A 20,142-nucleotide genomic window follows, 5' to 3' on the forward strand; every position below is an offset into this window, starting at 1 on the left:
AAGATGAAGTAAGCATTTGTACAGAAGTGCAGAACAGACAGTGAAATGCCACCCACATACAGACACAAATAAAAGAGTTCTATGTCTGACAGTTCATTGGAAACGCTATTTTAATTCATGAAACCATTTGATACGTTTGCCTTTAATTTACGAGACAGACACTTTTTAGCTAAGCCTTGTTGCTCATAATGCTCGTTAGTTTTGTAATATGCTGGAAACATTCCTCTGAGATTTTGGTCCATGTTGACATGACAGCATCACACAGTTGCTGCAGATTTGCATAATGTTGATGCACATCTCCCATCTAGTAAATTTTGAGGCCATTTGAGACACTGAACACCATGTTTAAGAAACTGCTTTGAAACAATTTACACTTTGTGATATGTTTTGTTTGTTTGACAAGAAAATATCTACCACATCATTACACCAACCTCAGTAGCATCAGTGACTGATACAAGGCAGGATGGGTCTGTGGTTTCATGTTGTTTATGCCTAGTTCTGACCCTGGTGCTACCGTCTGACTGTGGCAGCATTTAATTTATTTACATGTAGATTTTCGATGTAATTTTGTTAGATATGTGTAACGTAAAATGTTAAATTTACTGATGAAATGTAATTGTTTGGTATACATTCAGTTTTTACCAAGGCCATTTTCTTTCATGATTATTTGAATAAATAGAAATTGGATTTTATATATTTCAGTTGTATTTTGCTCAAAATGATTGTGTCATGTTTAAGGGTGAAAAGTAATTTCTTTTTGAATGTAGCTTTGGTTTGTTGTTCTAAGCTGCTATGAGTGCCAACTGCTAGGTTGGAAAAAAAAAGTAAAAGACCACTCCTGGAGTTCTGTAGCTACTGTAGCTCTGCACACAACCTCATCATGAAACCCCTATGATGATGTTGTGTGCTCAGCAATGCTATTCTTGAGAACCTGGTTGTAACCAGTGGTTATTTGAGTCACTGTTGCCTTCCTATCAGCTCACAGCAGGTTGTTCATTCTCTTCTGACATCAACAAAGTATGTTCACCCAGAGAACTGCTGCTCAATAGATACTTTCTCTTTTTCAGACCATTTTCTGTAAACACTAGAAATGGCTGTGCAGAAAAAAATCCCAGTATATCAGCAGTTTCTGAAATACTTAGACCCTACATCAGCAGCCATGGCATGTTCAAACTCAAATCACCTTTCTTCGTTAGTCTGAGGCAAAGTACATGCTTTTCTACATGCTTAAATGCATTGGAATACCTGACATGTGATTGGCTGATAATACATAAATTAACTACTATGGAGTAGTTAAACAGGTGTACGTAATTGAGTTGAGAGTAAGTGTAAACATAAACTATAAAGATAAGAATGCTTATATAACTATCAGTAAGTACCTTAGCTGAAGTGAAAACTGTTAGTGTCTTGGGTCAATATTAAACCAAGCCTTTCTTTTTCACATAATTAAGCCACTAAACATTAGCCCTTGGTCAAGAAATGGCTGTGTGGCAGCCTGAGTAGGAGTCGAATGCAGGACCCAGAAGGCAGGAAGTGAACTCAAAGTCAGCTTTAATGCTAGAGACTTTCCAAAAACATAACAATACACCAACTCGTGTAAGATAAAAAATCAGGAACGTACAATCTAGAAACCAGGTTATATAGAGATGTGTATTACCTTTCCAAAAGACTTCTTAGATGCAGATTGACATAGCAACCTTAGCTCTTGTTCTTCCAGACACTCATCCAAACAGTCTGACACCAGTCATAGTGGGAACAAACAGGTTTGGCGAAGATTTTCTTGTAAAACAAAGGGGGGCCTTGCAAAAAAAGTCTGGGAACCACGGCCTTAGTTAAACACCCCTCTCAGTCTTCCTTGCCTGGTGGCCTTTGTGTTAAAACTTGCTTGATAACACATCCTTCCCAAACTCCACACAAAGTGCCTGTAATGATTACAAATGAAAAAGAACAAAGTGTCACAATTCCGTCTGCTTGTGTCATCACAGAGCTGGGAGCTTTCCATTGTATCCTGTCACAGCGCAATGTCATCAGTGTTAATGAGTAAACCACAAACAGGACATAGCTGAGTTTCAACTTTGGTGAATCGTCGATTCCACAGGAGTGGAAAGAGAGGATAACCAAGCAACTCAATGACATCCCAGAAGTATTCACTTTCCATGATCTTGACTTTGGGTGTACGAGCAAAGTGAAACATTCCATCAAACTTAATTATCCAACTCCCTTCAAGCATAGTGCATGCCCTATACACCAACGTTAGTTCACCGTAGTTACAGATAGTAACCCACTCACATACATATTGACCTCTGATAAGTTAGACATTTAATTAAATTTGCCCTTGCGTTACCTGCCCCTAATCAAAAGTCAAGAACGGTCGCCAGGTGCCTATGGGACCAATTCATTGTCCACTACAGCATACCTAAGCACCTGCACAGTGATCAGGGTCCTGATTTTAAGGCAAAACTAATAAAGGACCTGTGTGAGATCTCTGGGATAAAGAAAATAAGAACTATCCCATACCACACACTTAATAACCCCACTGAAGGATTCAACAGAACATTACTTAGTATGTTAGGAACGCATAATCCAAACAAAAGTCTCACAGTAAAGACTATGTTATGCCATTAGTACATGCAAGCAAATGCACCCGTAGTGATGTAACAGAGTTTACACCCTACAAATTGATGTTTTGAAGAAAAGCCAGATTGGCAGTTGATCTTGCATACAAACTTCCTATCAACAAAGATCAAAAAGTGACACATTCGCAAGATGTTGAAAGTCTCAAGAAACGGCTAGAGGAAAGCTATAAGTTAGCTTCTCAAACCGCACAGAAAGTGGCAGACAAAAATAAGGCAAGATTTGAAAATAACTTTCTCTGAACTTGAACATGGGGACAGAGTTTTAGTTAGAAATGTGCAGCTGCGTGGCAAGCATAAACTTGCTGATAAACGGGAGGCAGATATCCATGTAGAAGTCAAACATGCAAGTGACTTACAAGTTTATACTGTTAAACCAGAGTCAAAGCAAGTTCCCTCCTGAACTTTACCCAGAGACCTGTTGCTTCTCTGCAGTTTCCTCCCTGCTTCCACCGCAGACACATCTGAGCCAGAGCCAATTCACCATCCTAAGACACGTCACACTGTCACAGAAAGCAATGAGCATGAAGAGTCAATTGAACTTGACACTGAACTTTTGATTCAATGGGTTGTGGATTCCACATGTGAAGAAATAACCAGATTTACTACTGTACATGAATATCCAAAACCTTCTCAAGAATCGGACATTACAAACTTTCCTGATTGTGACTTTTCTGAAACTGCTATCAATGAATAACCAGATGTCAAAGTCAAAGTCAAAGTAAACTTTATTGTCATCTCTGCTATATACAGTAGAGTATATAGAGAGATGAGACGACGAGGCTCCAGTTCCATTCAGTGCAAAAGAACAACAATAAATATAGGAAGAGTAAGAATAAATATATATACACTTTGAGACTGAGGTAAGGGGAGTAAATATACACTTTGAGGTAAAAAGGGTTAATAACAGTCTAAAATTTACAATTTACAATTGAGATTTAAAGTGACTTTGAAGTGGTTTAAAATGACCAACGTAGCAGCTTTACAGTTTACATTATGAATGATTTAGTGACCTTGAGTGAAATAAAGTGACCAACATCAGCAGGATTCCTAAGAGTAGGATTGCCCATAGAGCAGCATCTGTATTTACAAAGGCAGTGGTATGTGGAGTGCAATAGAGTCAGTTAGTGGTTTGTGCGGGTGTGTGTGGTGAGGGGAAGTGGGGGAGCCGGTAGTGAGTTCAGGAGTCTGATAGCGTGCGGGAAAAAGCTATCTCGCAGTCTGGAGGATCGGGACCCAATGCTGTGATAGCGTCTGCCGGATGGGAGGAGGGAAAAGAGTCCATGTGAGGAGTGTGAGAGGTCAAGCACGATGCAGGAGGCCTTACTGATGCAGTGCTTGTGAAAGATGTCAGGTAGCAGAGGGAGAGATGTTCTGATGATCTTGGCCACTGCTTTGACGATACGATGTAGCTGGCTGAGGTTGCCGACTTTGCAGTTTCCAAACCACACGGGGATGCAGCTGGTCAGAACGCTCTCTATGGTGCCCCTGTAGAACATGGTGAGGGTGGGAGGACGGAGGTTGGCCCTCTTCAGGCGTCTCAGGAAGTACAGGCACTGCTGGTGCTTTTTGGTGATGGAGGTGGTATTGGTGGTCCAGGTGAGGTCGTCTGAGATGTAAACTCCCAGGAACTTGGTGCTGTTAACAGTCTCTACCGTGGAACCGTGGATGCTGAGTGGTGTGTGAGTGGAGCGAGTCTTCCTGAACTCAACAATCATCTCCTTGGTTTTGTCCACATTCAGTGACAGGTTGTTTTCACTGCAACAGAACGCCAGCTGCTGAACCTCATCTCTGTACGCTGACTTGTCGTTGCTGCTGATGAGTCCAACCACGGTTGTGTCGTCAGCGAACTTGATGATGTGGTTAGAGCTGTGTAGGGCGGTGCAGTCGTGTGTCAGGAGAGTGAACAACAGAGGGCTGAGAACACAGCCCTGAGGGGCTCCTGTGCTCAGCTTGATACTGCTGGAGATGGTGTCGCCGATTCGGATGGACTGAGGCCTCTCTGATAGGAAATCTAGTATCCAGTTGCAGAGAGAGGTGCTCAGTCCCAACTTGCAGAGTTTGTCAAACAGTTTTTGGGGGATAATGGTGTTGAATGCTTAGTTAAAGTCTATGAACAGCATTCTGACATAGGTGTGTTTCTTGTCCAAGTGGGAGAGGGAGAGGTGAAGCTCAGTGGAAATAGCATCTTCGGTCGACCTGTTCGGCCAGTATGCAAACTGCAGCGGATCCAGTGAGCAGGGCAGGTTGCTTTTCACATGTGCCATGACAATTCTCTCAAAGCACTTCATGATGATGGGGGTCAGGGCGATGGGACGGTAGTCAGTCAGGCAGGTTACTGAGGATTTCTTTCGCACCGGGATGACGGTGGTGGACTTGAAGCATGCTGGGGCAATCATCTGGCTCAGTGATGAGTTGAAAATGTCTGTGAAGACATCAGCCAGCTGATCAGCGCAGTCTCTCAGCACACGACCTGGGATGTTGTCTGGTCCAGCAACTTTCTGTGGGTAGACGGAAAGTTGAGAGATCTCCTCACGTCGGCTAGAGGCAGAGAGATGGTCTGGTCGATGGTGGGGGGTGTGGCTTTCTTTGCTTGTGTGTTGTTCAGTGCATTAAACCATGCGTAGAACTTGTTCAGCTCCTCAGGAAATGTGGCATCTCCATCACAGCTGCTTGGTACAGGCTTGTACTGTGTGACAGCCTGAATGCCCTGCCATAAACTTCGAGAGTCCTTTGTGTTGTGGAAGTGCCTCTGGATCTTTTGTGCATGTGCATGCTTTGCTTGTTTGATGGTACAAGAGAGGTTGGCTCTGGCTCTTCTGAGAGCTGTTTTATCTCCAGACTGGAGAGCAGCATCTCGCTGTCTCAGACATGCACGTACCGCTGCAGTGAACCAGGGCTTCTCATTGGCTCTTGTGGTGATGGTTTGGAGACTATTACATTCTCTGTGCACTTACTGATGTAGCAGGTCACAGATTCAGTGAACTTGTCCAGGTCCAAGAAGCCATTTCGGGTGGCTGCCTCTTTAAACATGTTCCAGTCTGTGCACTCGAAACGGTCCTGAAGCGCTGAGACAGTCCCACTTGGCCGGACTCTGATGGTTTTTCTGGCTGGTCTTGTGCGTTTCAGCAGTGATGTGTACGTGGGCAGCAGCATCACAGTGCCATGGTCAGATGAGCCGATGTGTAGGTGCACAGCTGCCTTGTAGGCCCCGCGCACGTTGTTTTATTCATACAGTTCTTCTCTCTGGTTGGGAAGTTCACCGGCTGGCTACGACAAAAAAACCTTCCAGGTGCGCAGTCTGGAGCTCGTTGACAGCATGAGACAGTTCTGCTAGTGCCAAGTTAGCATTAGGATTTGGTGGGAGATACACTGCTATAACAAGTAGCGGATAAAAATGCAAGCGAGGATGAACTTACCGATCACATACTTGTGAAAAACATGCCAGATGAAGGCAAGACTGGAACTGACAAACTTGTGGACAATGAAACTGGATGGATCTCCTGAGGATTCAGTTACAGAACCAAGAAACCAACCTGTTAACTCACCTGATGAAATGGACAGTGATGATCCCATTACAATTCAACCAGTGAGACAATCAAAAAGAATCAGACACCCTTCTAAAAGACTTGATTATCCTGATTTAGGAAACCCTCCAGTGACTGTTGTAAAATCACTTTTCTAGGGTTTGAGCACTGTCTTTTCAAAGTCCCTTAATTGCAAAGACAGACAGTGTTGGCTACACATGCAGTGAAACCTGTGTGATATTTAGCTGGGGAGGGTGTAACCCAGTAGAGAAAACCTCTTTTTTAAAATTTTATTTTCTCCCTTTTATTTGTATCAATGCATTTGCATTCCAAGCGGTGGACCACCATCACGTATTGGCTAGGTCTTTTGCACTTTGAGAAGTAAAAAAGTTAAACATGGTTGTCTTGGTGAGTTTTAATACAGAATAAGTGTTGTAAACAAGTGCTTGCACTGTCTCTAAGCTAATTTGACAACTTTAATGTTAAGCTGATGGGAGCACGAGCTACAGAGGCCATGTGGCTGTGTCCCTTGCCCTGTTCACGCTGATACCTCATCTTGCCTAGGTTTTTTTTGTTGGTGTTGATAAAGTAGCTGGAACTGATTCCTGAATTCTCTCCGAATGGAGATGGCGAGCCTGTGCGCAGACTGCCTGAACCCTTGCTGAAGAACTTCATTATTCTCTCTTGAGAAAAACCAAAGTGGTAACAACTCAAATCACCAAACCAAAACAAAAAAAAGGAACGTAAATAAAAAGAAATAGTGACTTGACTAATGACCAAAAAGGACAAACTGAAATATTGAGCTCAATGGGACTGTGTTTTTTTGGTTTGTTTTTGTTAAGCCGGCTTATTATTAGTGTTATTGTACCCTAATTTTTTATTAATAATAAGTGTTATAAAGTTATATAGAGTAGTATTAAGTGGACACAGCCCTGAAAAATAAAGGCATGAGACCATGTGTCCTTGTGGAGTAGATAGTTGCAGACTCTCGCTTACACTCGCCTGGGAAAAATGTAGATAAGAGGGGACCATCTCTAGTGGAAAGTTACTGAGACACTGTTGTGGAGCTTCTGTAACAAAACTGTCAGGGGCACACCATCATTTTGAGATCCACGGCAATGTGTCTTGCAGGCTGCATCTCCCTTCTAGAAGAAATGTGAAAGAGAAATAAATTGTTAAATGGTCTGCTCAGCAGTGTTTTGTCTTCCATCGGATGCCTCTGAGGAATCAAAAGAACTCGGTGAAGTGTTGATAGTGTTGAAGTGTTGATTAACACAGGAGAGACTTCTCTGCAGGTTCAGTTGAAGCTGAAGCTGCAGATTGTGAGCTAACTGATTCTAACATATAGAGAAAGAAAAGTGGAGGAAAGACAGAAAAAGCAGACTCAACCAGGAAGAACCAGGGGAACAATATCTTATAAAAAAAAAGATGTCATATGTTATTCTGTCTCGTTATTACATCCAGTTGTTATTGTTTTTACCTCAAATGTGGTTTAACCCAAATAAACTAAAGTAGATCAACATCATGTGGTTTGTATTAGAAAACCACATGATGTTGATCTACTTTAGTTTGTTGATACAGATCTGCTTTACTTTGTTGAAGCTGATAACATTTATGCATTGATGTTGACCTGTTTCACTTTGCTTGATCTGCTTTACGAGCAAATGAAGAAAAAAGAAGAAACAGAAAGAAAGTCTTGGTTTCCTGGATCTGAGTACAGTATGTGACGTCATGCTTCTTCTTTCCCCAGAAATGTGTCATTGTCTTCAGGCAGCGAGAGCACAGAGAACCACAAGTTAGACACGGAGGTGGGACAGCAGATGGTGAGACTTTATTATTATTGCTATTTACACAATTTTTAATATAATATAGCTGGTAGGAAACTTGGGGATTTACCTCGATTGATAAGAGAGCGTTATGCCAGCATAGTGAGTCATAGTTGGGTCCACTCGTCTTGTTTTTTTGAGGGAGAAGAGATAAACAGAATGATTAAACCGAAACAAGTCTTTCTTTTTTGTATAAATAAGTGTAAAATGGACAAGTGAATGTAACCTAGTGAAGAATTAAGACTCATCTGAGAAAATATGTTTCTTTGTGGTTGATTATGTGCCCACTTAGACGCCTTACAAGCACCCACCTTCTACAAGTAAGCATGTAAAAAGGGGAAGTATTAAACACAGGAAATTGCTCATTGTAAAGTGGTACAATGCCGTTCCTGTGTTTACTGTATGGTGGCTGAAGACTTTATGCTCATTAGTGTGTATCTGTGTCTCTGTCTTTCTGTGTGTGTGTGTGTAAAACACTCAGGTCGGCCATGGCTGTGTTTCTGATCCGTCTTGTAATTTGGTCCACTTCGTTGGTTTTGTGGTTCCCTCAAAGTGGTAGGTGGATGATTAATCACAATACAAACATGTCCTCAGTAAAAAAAAATGCTTAAGAAGAATGGCTTTTGGCGACATGAAAATCAAAATATTTTTGCAGGAAATACCAGGAGCTTTATTTAAACAATGATTTTACTTTAACCTTTTTTTAATCTGGGTGGTGTCTGACTTTGTTTCCTGCTTCCTTTACACAGTAAGCTAATCAAAACTGGACACCTCTAAACCCCAGTTTATAGAAATAAAAATTAAAAATTCTGATCAGTTAAGAATTTGTGCTGCAGATTAAATGTGTGTTTTCTTATAGCAGCGACTGAAAGCCATGGTTTGGATCTCTGTCAGGAGGTTTGGGATGAGAAATACGAGGTGAAAATGAGAATATGCTTTTGTACAAACACTTTTGTTTTTTAATGACCTCACAGATGCAGCGTGTGCTATTTAAATAAACTGTAAATTTTTGTATTGGTTTTTCCATTCCAATGTTCTGATCTTGTATGTGAAGCTGGGCATGGTTAACATACAAAATCCAACAGAGAACATTTCACATGAAGAGCTTTCAGATATAAAGGAGAAGTTTATCTGCCTCCTCGACTCAAAAAATGAGCTTAACTGCTCCTGGTCATTCAACACCTTAGAGAAGGATACTCGGCTCTCTGTGTTTATCAGGTATTCTGATTTTTTTAAAGGTTCATTTTAATGTGGAACAATGAACGCTACACATTGTTTTAACTCTGTACTTCTCTCTTCCAGTGTCTGTAATGAGGAAACAGTAATTGAGTCTCGTACTTTTGCGGAAAGAGTTGGATCGATGTCCTTGACTGTCAGCAAGGAAATATCAGGCGTAGTCTTACATTTTAACATGTCCCTGCACAACTGGATATCTTACACCTACGTGTATGACATGGACACACTAGGTAATTCTATACAAACAGTGTTGAGTAGTTATATAAACCCAATTCAAAAGAAGTTGGGAGCAAAAGTTGCTGAGTAAAATGTATGTAAAAAAGGATGGAATGTTTGGAAAGCTCATAAACCCATATTTTATTCACAGCAGAACACAGAAAACATCACATTTTTAAACAGATTTACTATTTCAGGAAAAATATTATCTGATTTTGAATTTGTTGCCTGCAACACATCTCAAACTTTGGGATGGGGAAACAAAAGGCTAGAAAAGTAAGGGATAATAAAAAGAAACAGCTGAAAGAACATTTTGTTACTGGCAACAGCTCGGTAACAGGATTGAGCTTCTTAAAAGAAGTAGTGTTTCCCAGAAGTTTAGATGGGCAGAGGTTCACCAATCTGCAAAAGACTTTGTTTACAAAGTTGTGGAACAATTTCAGAATGATGTTCCTCCCAGTGACTTTGAAACACCTCATTATATATGATACATATTATCATCAAACATTCTGAGAATCTGCCGAAAATCATTATTGGACCCCTGTGGTCTTTGGGCTCTCGGGTCTCTGCAGTGCCTCAAAAGGAGGCATTCATTTTAAAATGGACTGAGGAAAAGTGGAAAACTGTTCTGACGTTACACAAATCAAAATGTGAAATTCTTTTTAGAACACATGGTAAGCTGAAGCTTGACGTTAGGTTTAGGTTGTGTTGTTGTCAGATACCTTACTGATCATGTGCTTGTGTGTGTGTGTGTGACAGAGCATCTTTCTCCACCTAACATCTCTGCATCGTTCACTAATGGTAACCTGATTGTAAAATGGGACCCGCCTCACACCAGAAACAACGTTAACCCTGAATGTTTTGAAAATGAAGTGGAAATAGGTGATCAGGTACAGTACGCTTCAGATGCAACATTCTGTTTTTGGTTTTTTTGTACGTGTGGCAGGAATAATGAACAAGACAAACTTCTTTTTAACCCTGTGGGGTCTAAGGCTCCATATGCATGGCTATTTTTTAAATAAAATAATAATAATAATGCTCCTGCTTTGAAAAATGTTTCTGTCCACATGAAAACGCAAAAAGGGGGAAAAAACAATGATTAGTGCTGTTAAGGGCATGCCAATGCAACAGGTGTCAACTTAAGCCAGACTGTACAGAAAACTTGCAAACAATAACCACAATCTGATGCCAAAAAAGGAGATAAAGGTGCAGTCCTTGCAAGATAAAAACCTTGTTTTAATTGTAACCTGAGTTTTCAGTGTCTTTGTAAAACAATAAAAAAAGAGTGTTATGATAAGTCGTGCTTAGACCTCAGAGGGTTAATTGAAGTCCAAAGTCAGAGCAATCTTATCAGAGTCGGCCTTGTGAAAGTGAGATTAACCATTTTTTGATTAATCTCTTTAAAACAGGAAAAAACAACACCTTTGCTACTTAAACACCATACAAATCATACAGTGGCAAGTGTAGATCCTTCACACAGCTATAGTGTGAGAATGAGGACAAGAATATCAGAAGATTGCTCAGGATCACATCACTGGAGTGAATGGAGTCCCACTGTCACACTGTGTAAGTCCTCTATGTCTTCTTGTGCAGTGGTTTAAACAGTGGCTGATGATGCAGTGTTATAATTATCGACATGTCAGTTTAAAGAACAGTGCTTTTGTGTTGTGTGTCTGTAGCGATGGAACGGTCAGATTCTGTGCTCAAGCCTGTGGTGATAGTCTTCATTTGTCTCGGGGTACCCATGGGCCTGCTGGCTTTGCTGCTGTTTGTGCGCTATCAGAGGTATTGTTTTAACCTGCCGCCACATATGTGACTCCTCCTTTAACTGGTTTGTTTTGTTTTAAGCTGTTTGTGTCTCTCCAATCAACTTTGTCATGACTTTTAAATGTGAAACTGGTAAATGTCGGAAAAAGAACAAAGTTGAGGTTACGTTAAAAAGGAGAAGTGAGAGAATGGCATCTTTCTTCACATCACAGCATCCACGCTAAAGTTCTTCAACCTACAGGCAAAAATCCCCCGGTTTGACTTGTTAACTAACCAAATAAGGAGAATGCAAAAGGAGATACAAGATAAAACACTTCCTCCCTTGCATCTGTTTTTTCCCCCTTTTAAAACTAGAAACGTGTCAAGGATCATTTTGTGTATACTTGTGTGTTTTAGGGTGACTAAGGTCCTTTTTCCTCCAATTCCTCGCCCCCCACCAAAGTACAAATATTTCCTGGAAAAAAGCGATGCATTTAATGTGAGTACATTGTGGACTGTGAATACACAAGATCACATTTCTCACACTTTTTCGAACCACAAAGATGTGTGTATACAAAGTTTAAAAGCTTTGTTTCCTGTTTTGTGTTGCCAGTTTTTCTATTCTACCCCATCGGCTAAGCCTGAAGAAGTGATCACTGAGGTGGAAGACACTGGGAAAAACCCTGGAAAGTAATACAGGATGCACAGGTTGAAGAACAACAACAACAACGACTTTCGTTATATCTAAATGTATGGACTGTCTAGTTTTTCTTATGTGATATTTCATTTCAGGAGGAGTATAGAGGTGTTAAATACATGCAAAGGTTGTGTTTATGCGTTTCTATGTATGGCCTTGTAATCTAGCCTTTCAGGTCTATATACTTTTTATACCTTTTGAGTGCATACCAATGTAACAACGGTATAAAGGTTAACTTTGTATGTCTTTTTTTAGTATGTGAAATAAGGTTGGGGGATGAATATTCATCAACTCTTTTGAATCTCATTCACTCATGCATACAGCCTCATTCGTCTTAAGCCTTGTTTTTAGATGAGTGGTCAATTTGGAGTAGTTTAGCCTCTTAGGTGCATCCCAAGAAAAGCAAATATGGCATATTTAGAGAACTATTAAAAGACCCCAAAAGTGCAAATTAAGATAAAAAAAGAAGATGAGGACTAAAGGGGAAACAAGAATAAGGGCCACCCATGGGAGTCCAGCCAGCCTTGATAAAATGTGAGATTTTAAACAAAATGTGAATAAAGCTAAGTTAACCCCAAAGCAGAAGTCTGAATTTCTGAACAGGAGATACCTGTTGTCTTATCAGAGAGTTACATGCTTAAAACCACTGTTGTGTATGTGAATCTGTTATACTTACCTTAGTGCACCGTCTAATGGTAACAAAACATCCCATTTTCTCCAAAAAGTAAACAAATGTTTAACCGTTCCAGGCTGAGAAACACATACAGCTGTCTAATGTGTGGTTTTTGCACTTTGGTTATTGTAAAGATTGAAAACAAGATATAGACTGTGATCGACCTGATGACGCTTAGAGGTGCTAAGATGGATTTTCACCACACTTTAAGTTTATCTGTCAATGTGTGATCATGGGAAATTGTAGCTCTGTAGCAGCTCTGTAGCAGCATAAACCTCAATTCATAAGTATTACACAATGTATTACTGATTACTTTTCTTAAAAGAAATCCACTATGTAGCTTAATTACTCATTGGAGATGTTAATTCTTTACATAACTTTTCTAATCTGTAAAATGACCTTAAATCCACCTTTACATAATTACCAGCTAACAATATAAAGGCTACAGTTCCACACACTGGCCTAAAGAGATTTCATGGCGATCACCATAGCGATTCTGCTTTAGAAACATGAATAGGCAGAAATAGAGGCTGCAAGACTGACTGCTTGCATCAGCATTTGTTACTTGTTGAAGATCAAACTTTCGTCACTGGGCTTTGAATAGTATTAAACAGTATTTTTCTTTTTATTAAAAGATATTTTCAATAAGATATAATCAGATAATTAAGAGCAACTCATCGTGTACGGATCTCCTGTCTTAATGAATCTGGGACATTACACGTAAGCTTTACATTTATCACATGTCATTTCCGGAGCAGACCTTGTGTCCTCTTTCTTTCAGCTTTTGTCATCTCTCAGATTACATTTATTACACATTAACCTTACTTTTCTCCCATAAAGACACAACAACTGTATCTTTAGCTAGCAAAAACACTGCTTGCTAATCTGTACAGGATCTATTTGTGCGGATGCTAATATTTGTTGAGCTGTTTGGAATTACTTGTCTTACTTACATGTTTTTTTTAACATTACTTCATTTATTCTTGCCCCTCCTCTGTTACACTATTTACATGTTTATGTTACTCAGCTTTTGCAGCATGAATGTCTGACAGGAACGAGAAAGTGTGCCGGCTGGTCCACAGTATCAGTGGGAAAAACCACTGTCTGCAGAACATGAAAAATGTATTAGCTTGAAAGCATCTTTTTTTAAACTGTCCTTATTGAATGAAGGTGATGGCAAGAGTGCAGCTGATGTGATGTTCGCACAAGAGGAGAAGCTCTGTTTGTTTTAGTATCCATCTTCTACCTGTCCATAAGAAAAGAAATTTGCACATTTCCATCCAAAATTTACTGTTTGTATACATTTCACAGTCACTGAATTCTATACAAAACTCCTTTAATTGATCTGAGATAGTTTTTAAATATATTAGCATTTAATTAGTTGCATAAGTTTAACACATTTGATACCATGAAGTCATTTTCAGATCTGCTATCACGTTGTCAGTTATTGAGAAGAGATGTATGAAAATGAAAAAAATAAATGAACAATTAAAGTCTTTGCAACAGAAAGTTTGGTGCTCACAATAGATTTCACAGTCTACCTTTCCTGCTCTGCTGCGTTTGCTACGTCGTTACAATGAACGAGGCCAGTGTGCATCTTGGTTCCATAAACCGATAAACCACAAATGAAACAGTTCACTGTACACGACTTTCTCAACCAGAAAGAATGCAAACAAACGTCAACAATCTTGATCCAAATACAGCACTTGTCAAAACTGATACAACATAAAACATTAGATTAAGCCTTACACCATTTGGACAGAAATCATTGATGTATGCACCCAAAAAGGTAAGTAGCATGAGGGACCACATGTCAGGAACGTGGGTCTGATGAAAAAGACAACCACTGTCACTGCATGAAATAAAAAAAAATAAAAAAAAAAATAAACTAAAAAAACCAGCAACAAAAAAGTGCTCCCACTCATGGCGTGTGTTAAAACATTTAAATATCTTTCAGTAGTAGTTTGCGGGCTACTGAAAATATGTGTTAAACCATGACTAAATCAACACAAAAACTGAAAATAAATACACAAAGAAATTGAGAAACAGGGGCAGACAAGATGAGTGAGCCGCTGTGGTTTCTGTCGGTTTGATCGTCTTGTGAGATTAAGAGCACGATGGCCTCAGTACACAGAGCTGCTGCTGTTGTTCATTTCCATGTAAAGAAACTCTGTGGTGGAGATCAGTGAGACTGTGTTAGAGGTGACTGAATAGATTATGAGTCAACATAGACATTTTAAATGAGTTTACGGGTGTGCTTTTGCCTCCGTGGGTGAATGGGCCATGTGTGTAAGCAGGGAAAAATGTGCGCATGTGTGTATTTGTGTGTCATACCTTCGCCCAAGCTGTTTCGTACTCGTGTTTTGTCCAGCGGATCTGTGAGCGGGGCTATTCCAACTACAGCAGCCCTCCTGTAGCCTTCTATTAGTGCCTCCAGAGTCCTAAATGTTGGTGGTCTGACTGTTGAATCCTGCTAATGAAAGAAACAATCCCACATACACAAAACTATAAATGACCGCCTTATGTTGTGTTTGTGTGTGTGTGATCTATATCTGTGCGTACCCCCACCTGAAGGCACCAGCCATCAGCAGAGCGTAGGAGCCTGTAGGTGTGAACAAACGGTGCTTTCCTGTAAAAAGAAACACAAAAAATGACAATTCTTCAGTCCGAATGACTGTCTTTGAAATCTGGTGTATCTGAAAGTGCATTTCTGAAAGAAACACAAAATGTGGTTTGGGGTGGAGGATGATTCAGTGATTTCAGATTTGTGTTTCGCAACCTGAAACGAGATGCCAGAGCAAATCTGATTGCTGTGTATAGTCATATTTTCCTTTTTTTGTTGCTTATCATATTATCACCCTGCAAAACAAAGGTTGCAGTCTGATTTATTGTGTCACAGCATGTGGCAGTTATATTTTTAATAGAAGGCGTCGTTAAAGGCTTATTGTGTTGTGCACATCTGACACATAACCCCCTCCATATGTACTCAGCTTTTGTTACATTTCTACATACGCAGTATGGGACACCAGCCACACTGCAGAGAACAGCCCAGTCTGGACAACATTTATGCTGGCTGCCTGTATAAGAGAGCTACCAGCATTACTAAGGACTCAGTGTCAGGGGCTGGGTCTGTGACCCGGCATTTTGAATTCCCTTTGTATTTTTCAATTTGTTATATGATACTGAATATATGCTTAGTTCTGGTGTTGCCATTATTAGTTAGGATTTAATTGAGTTTTATTCTAGTTTAGGTTTCCGTCTATGTCCCCTTCTGCGAGTCTGTTCTTGTCTTCTGTGTTAGTTGTCATGTCTACGTCTCTCAGTATTTCCTGTTTTATTTTGAAAGTCTTGTTTCTATGTTTACTGTGTTTAATGTACCTTTCCCTGTTGTGTCATGATGTTCAACTGTGTCAGCTGTTTTCCCCACGTCTCCACTTCCCCTAATCACCTCTGTGTGTATTTAGCCTTTGTGTTTTCTTTTATTCATCGTCAGGTCATCTGTATTCCTTCTGTCTCGTCATGTCAGGTTCCATGTATTCTGCTCAGGTCGTGTTCAGGTTTCATGTTCTTGTACATCATAGTTTCTTGCACGTCCCTGGTTAATGCTCGTGTCAGTTATGATTGTTATCCCAGATTGGTCACAGTTCAGTTTTTCCAGTTTGGGTTTTAGTTAAGTTTTTGCCCTGCTCGCTTCTGCTTTGTTTGTTTTGGTATTCGTGTTTAAACAGCCTGAATAAGCGGCTCGTTTCTTTTTAAAGACACAGTTCCATCTCCTTCCCTGCACTTGGGTCCACTTCATCATCACACCGCTGTGCCCCGCTGTGACACTCAGTGTTTCAGATTTGGCTCTAACAAAACTGCACTTTGAACCCCCCCCCCCCCACACACACACACAACCAAAAGCACGACAATGAGGATGCTTTTCTGATTTAACAAAGATCACTTCAGGTTCTGCGTAACTGAGATGACATTATGAAAATTTCAGTCCAATAAGAGCTCGACCACAGCCAAGTATAAGAGTAAAATACTGCTTAAACATTGGTGCAACAACGATATCGATCTGTGTAGAATATCAGTATATTAATCAGAGAGGCCATTTTGAGCTTGTGGTTAATGTTTTAAAGCAGGAAGCACTTTTACATTTATATTATTTTACTTACATTTTCATACAGGACTTATAATGTATTTTTAAATGGGGGCAGTAGTGCTTTCACTTAAGTGTAACCTAAATACTTCCTGTCATAATTTTCAAGTACTACATAATAGCAGTTATAACCTCGTTGGAGATTTTGAAATTGTTAATTTCATTACACAGTGGAAATTAAGTCGTGGTTATAATCAAGATAAGATTAAATAATTGATTGGGCTGTTAATTTATTTTTTTTTATATCAATAATCCAGGTACTTTTATTTATCCAGGTAATTTTATTTATGCCACATTTAGCATAAAATAAAATAAAATAAATATTAGAAATGTTCTATTTAAATGCAACATTTATCAAATGACGTAGTGTCACAGAATGTCGAGTGTAATAAGCTTCGTTTTAACAGTTTTAGAAAAAGGGGCAATTTTTTCCTACTTACACAGTGGGGCTGCAGGCTGCATGCTAACTATCCTAAATAAGCATTATTTTTGGTGTATTCTATTATGCGTAGTCTTCTATTGTATAGTAGGAAATTACCATTCCTAATTTTTAATATACAGCATGGAAAATTATGAAATTTTAAAAGACTGAAGATGAGGGAGGACACAACCTTTCAGTCTGTGACTCCAAGGACCTCTAGAACAGTTCATTACTCCAGGTCTGTTAAGCTGACTCAGTGGAGCTTTCTAAAAAACAGTTAAAAACTCTTTTTTTTTTATCGGGACTTCTGTTGATGTTCCTTTGTTGCGTATGTTTTTCTTTTCTTTTCTTCTGTTTTAACCTAGTTCTCTATCGATATTGATTGTGTTTTCATTTTGTGCAGTGCTCTCTGACTCTCATGTCTGTGAAAAGTACAATACAAATAAGCTTTACTTACCTTGTTACACTCTCTAAAAGCTTTCTTTACCTTTAAACACATATCACTGAAACGCATAACAACCGGCGGCCCAAAAGCCCAGTGTAAGAAACGGGGGTTAAGATACTCGATAACACACCCCACACACCCTAAAAATACTGAGTCATTACAACAACTGAGAAAACGACAACTGAGCATTTCTCCTTTAATCTAAAATATCTATATGTCTAGTTGTGTGAAAATGTGTCCCAGTTGTGGGACTACGGTTTTTCTGTGTGCACGCTTGTCTAGACGCACTCCCTGTGTCTGGGTGAGGTTTTTCTGGTTTAAACCAATCCAACAGTAATCATTAATTATAATAATTAAAGCATAATTTGTGTAGTTTTTATTTTAAAATACCAAGAAGGCATTTGTTACAGCACAATTAGTATCTCCTCATTCTCAACTGTCAGTTGTTACTCCCATGTATCCTCGGTGTGAAATACAAAGTTAATATCACAGCACTCAACACTCTGTATATGTACTAATAAATACATACATAATTAAATCAAAAATGTCCTAGCAAACTCATAAGTTTGCATAACTACAAGAAAACTGGCACTTTGGGTCACACTTGTACCGCTCCTCCGGCAGCTCACCTCACACACAGACAGTAGGCCCCCCGTACTGTGCTGCTGTCTCTCAGCAGAAAGCTGCCATCATACCCGAATCTCTCCAGCAGCCTCTCTGTGTCCTGACTTCCAATACTCCCATAGTAAATTGACTGGACCAGCCTCCCCTCAGTCTCCATGTTGGCTCAGTGGCAGAAACCCATCTGAGCCTTTTTTGCCAAAGTGCAGCAGACACCAGCAGCAGACGAGTATGTGAAAGGCTATGAGGCAGGAAAAGCCTTTCTGGTTTTCACACTTTTGTGTCATGCAGCTGCACTTCGCACGTTCTTGCACTTTTTTTAACCCGAATCATGCCTTTTATCTGTTGAAAAGCGAAAGTTTGTTTTCTCCTTTGCTGTTCAGCCCCTTTTGAATTCTTGTTCTTGTTCTGCAAATCACAAAAGAGAGAAGCAGAGGAAAATACTAATCAGCCGTGTTCCACCGCTTTAGGAGTATTTCTAATGCTGCTGTATATCCAGATAAAATGATCTGACACACATGTGTGAATGTGCATCAGCCACAATTGGGACTGAAAGAAAAAAGATTTAAGCAGACAGTTTATATATGTCTGAAAATATATAAACCACACACATAACACACATACATGCATACACAGGTTCAAACTCAAAACCTCAATCACAGGTGTGGTTTGGCACTACCATGTTTATTGGTGAAAAAAAAAACTAAAAAAATTGAGCTAAAGTGTGTTTTTGTATTTTTAATAATAAAGAAAAGCTTAGAAGAAATGTTCCTATTCACATTAAAACAGCAGCATGAAAGAGCAGCCTAGCTACAACAACAACAACAACAGCACAGCAACACAACTGGTAATTGATCCAGTAACTCTAGTAAGAGTAATGACTTTAACTTTTTCACGAAACATGGTGTAAATCAGCTGTATATCACCACACGTTATCTGGACGTTTATCTTATAATAATTATACATAATTAATTATGTCAGAGAACAGAATGGGACTTACTAGGGACTTTAAATGTGTGAACCTGATTAGCCTGATTGGCCCCTTTTTCACTCCAGATTTGAGCATTTTCCTTGTTGGATTTTCCCATTTTTATATTTAAAAAAAAATTCTCGCCTGTATATACTCCCATGTTAGTTTCTTTTATTGTTTTAACGACCCCCCTTTACGATAATAATCGAAACATCGATAAAAAGCAGCACCAACAGGGATTTGTGGAGTTTACTGCATGTGATAACTATCTCCACCAGGTGTCGCTGGTGTCGCACTAAGGAATAGCAGCCACCATTAAAACGCTGGAGAAGAAGTCGATTTCCTGGTTTATTTCCTCTCACTTAAAGCGTGACCATTGGGCGTGGCTGCTTCTGGGCAAATAATGATTAACCGTAAAAATTTGACACGTTGAATCGACTGTGTTGTTCCGCCTCAGGCTGAAAAACATAAAGCAGCCACATAAAACCGTGCAGCCCGCATTTCAGCAGCAGCATTCAGGTTTGCACCACATCACAGGGAGGAGGACCTTCACGTTTGAAGCCTGCGTGGGAACTGGAGGAGATGGTTTCAGTGGTTGATGTGGACCGGTGTTGTGCGAAAAACTGACTTCCGGTTTTTGGCAAAAAGTGGCTGCCCGTATTTAAAGTGTCATAAATAACATGTTGGCATGAATGATATGAAGTCTCCTTGGGCCACAAACAACATTCCTGTCACAAGGTAGAAGCCCCAATCAGTTTTTAGCAAAGTGATTTTTATTTATCTTTTATTTATACAGTGTAAAAGTTTGGTTGACATTTTTTAAAATGTGTTTTTAAGATCTGGCCAAGAGCGCAGCAGAAATTGCAACAATAGGTTGGTTATAGTGTGGGTACAATAACACAGAGTCATAAAGATACTTGAAAAACAGGACATTTTAAATGTTATATATAACCCCTTTGTACATCCTGTTCACTAAAGTCTACTTAC

At 39.7% G+C, this 20,142-nt stretch overlaps 2 protein-coding genes across 6 annotated transcripts; one reads left to right on the plus strand and one right to left on the minus strand.

Annotated features, from left to right (window-relative positions):
• Nucleotides 1-7,849: 7,849 nt before the first annotated feature.
• LOC100705786 (uncharacterized) lies at nt 7,850-12,460 on the plus strand. 2 transcript variants are annotated; one of them, XM_005458138.4, is made up of 10 exons: nt 7,850-7,983; nt 8,468-8,541; nt 8,849-8,904; nt 9,041-9,204; nt 9,289-9,452; nt 10,198-10,328; nt 10,848-11,004; nt 11,118-11,223; nt 11,602-11,683; nt 11,798-12,460. In XM_005458138.4, exons 2-10 carry the CDS (start codon nt 8,475-8,477, stop codon nt 11,876-11,878), a joined length of 1,008 nt encoding a protein of 335 aa, XP_005458195.1. In that variant the 5' UTR covers nt 7,850-7,983; nt 8,468-8,474; the 3' UTR covers nt 11,879-12,460. The 2 variants fall into 2 exon arrangements, with proteins under 2 accessions (XP_005458195.1, XP_013131876.1); XM_013276422.3 differs by having other exon boundaries at nt 7,859-7,983; nt 8,846-8,904.
• A 700-nt stretch (nt 12,461-13,160) lies between these two features.
• Nucleotides 13,161-18,581, minus strand: LOC102080824 (SH2 domain-containing protein 1A). Of its 4 annotated transcripts, none has more exons than XM_005458135.4 (4): nt 18,194-18,581; nt 15,117-15,183; nt 14,889-15,024; nt 13,161-14,724 (listed from the first exon to the last, which is right to left on the minus strand). In XM_005458135.4, exons 1-4 carry the CDS (start codon nt 18,343-18,345, stop codon nt 14,678-14,680), a joined length of 402 nt encoding a protein of 133 aa, XP_005458192.1. In that variant the 5' UTR covers nt 18,346-18,581; the 3' UTR covers nt 13,161-14,677. The 4 variants fall into 4 exon arrangements, with proteins under 4 accessions (XP_005458192.1, XP_005458191.1, XP_005458194.1 ...); XM_005458134.4 differs by having other exon boundaries at nt 14,889-15,027; nt 18,194-18,580; XM_005458137.4 differs by having other exon boundaries at nt 15,123-15,183; nt 18,194-18,562.
• Between the last annotated feature and the right edge of the window lie 1,561 nt (nt 18,582-20,142).

Source organism: Oreochromis niloticus, linkage group LG18, assembly GCF_001858045.2.
Source record: "Oreochromis niloticus isolate F11D_XX linkage group LG18, O_niloticus_UMD_NMBU, whole genome shotgun sequence".
Lineage (NCBI taxonomy): Eukaryota > Metazoa > Chordata > Actinopteri > Cichliformes > Cichlidae > Oreochromis > Oreochromis niloticus.

Bases quoted from the DNA above. Each gene is read 5' to 3' on its own strand.
- LOC100705786 (XM_013276422.3), top strand. From the start codon at position 8,475: ATGGCTGTGTTTCTGATCCGTCTTGTAATTTGGTCCACTTCGTTGGTT. The intron at 9,453-10,197 runs GTAATTCTATAC...TGTGTGTGACAG, and splicing joins GTATGACATGGACACACTAG to AGCATCTTTCTCCACCTAAC. The intron at 10,329-10,847 runs GTACAGTACGCT...TCTTTAAAACAG, and splicing joins AAGTGGAAATAGGTGATCAG to GAAAAAACAACACCTTTGCT.
- LOC102080824 (XM_005458134.4), bottom strand. From the start codon at position 18,345: ATGGAGACTGAGGGGAGGCTGGTCCAGTCAATTTACTATGGGAGTATT. The intron at 15,184-18,193 runs GTGAGCTGCCGG...TTCTTTTTACAG, and splicing joins GCCTACTGTCTGTGTGTGAG to GAAAGCACCGTTTGTTCACA. The intron at 15,028-15,116 runs GTACGCACAGAT...TTCTTTCATTAG, and splicing joins GCTGGTGCCTTCAGGTGGGG to CAGGATTCAACAGTCAGACC.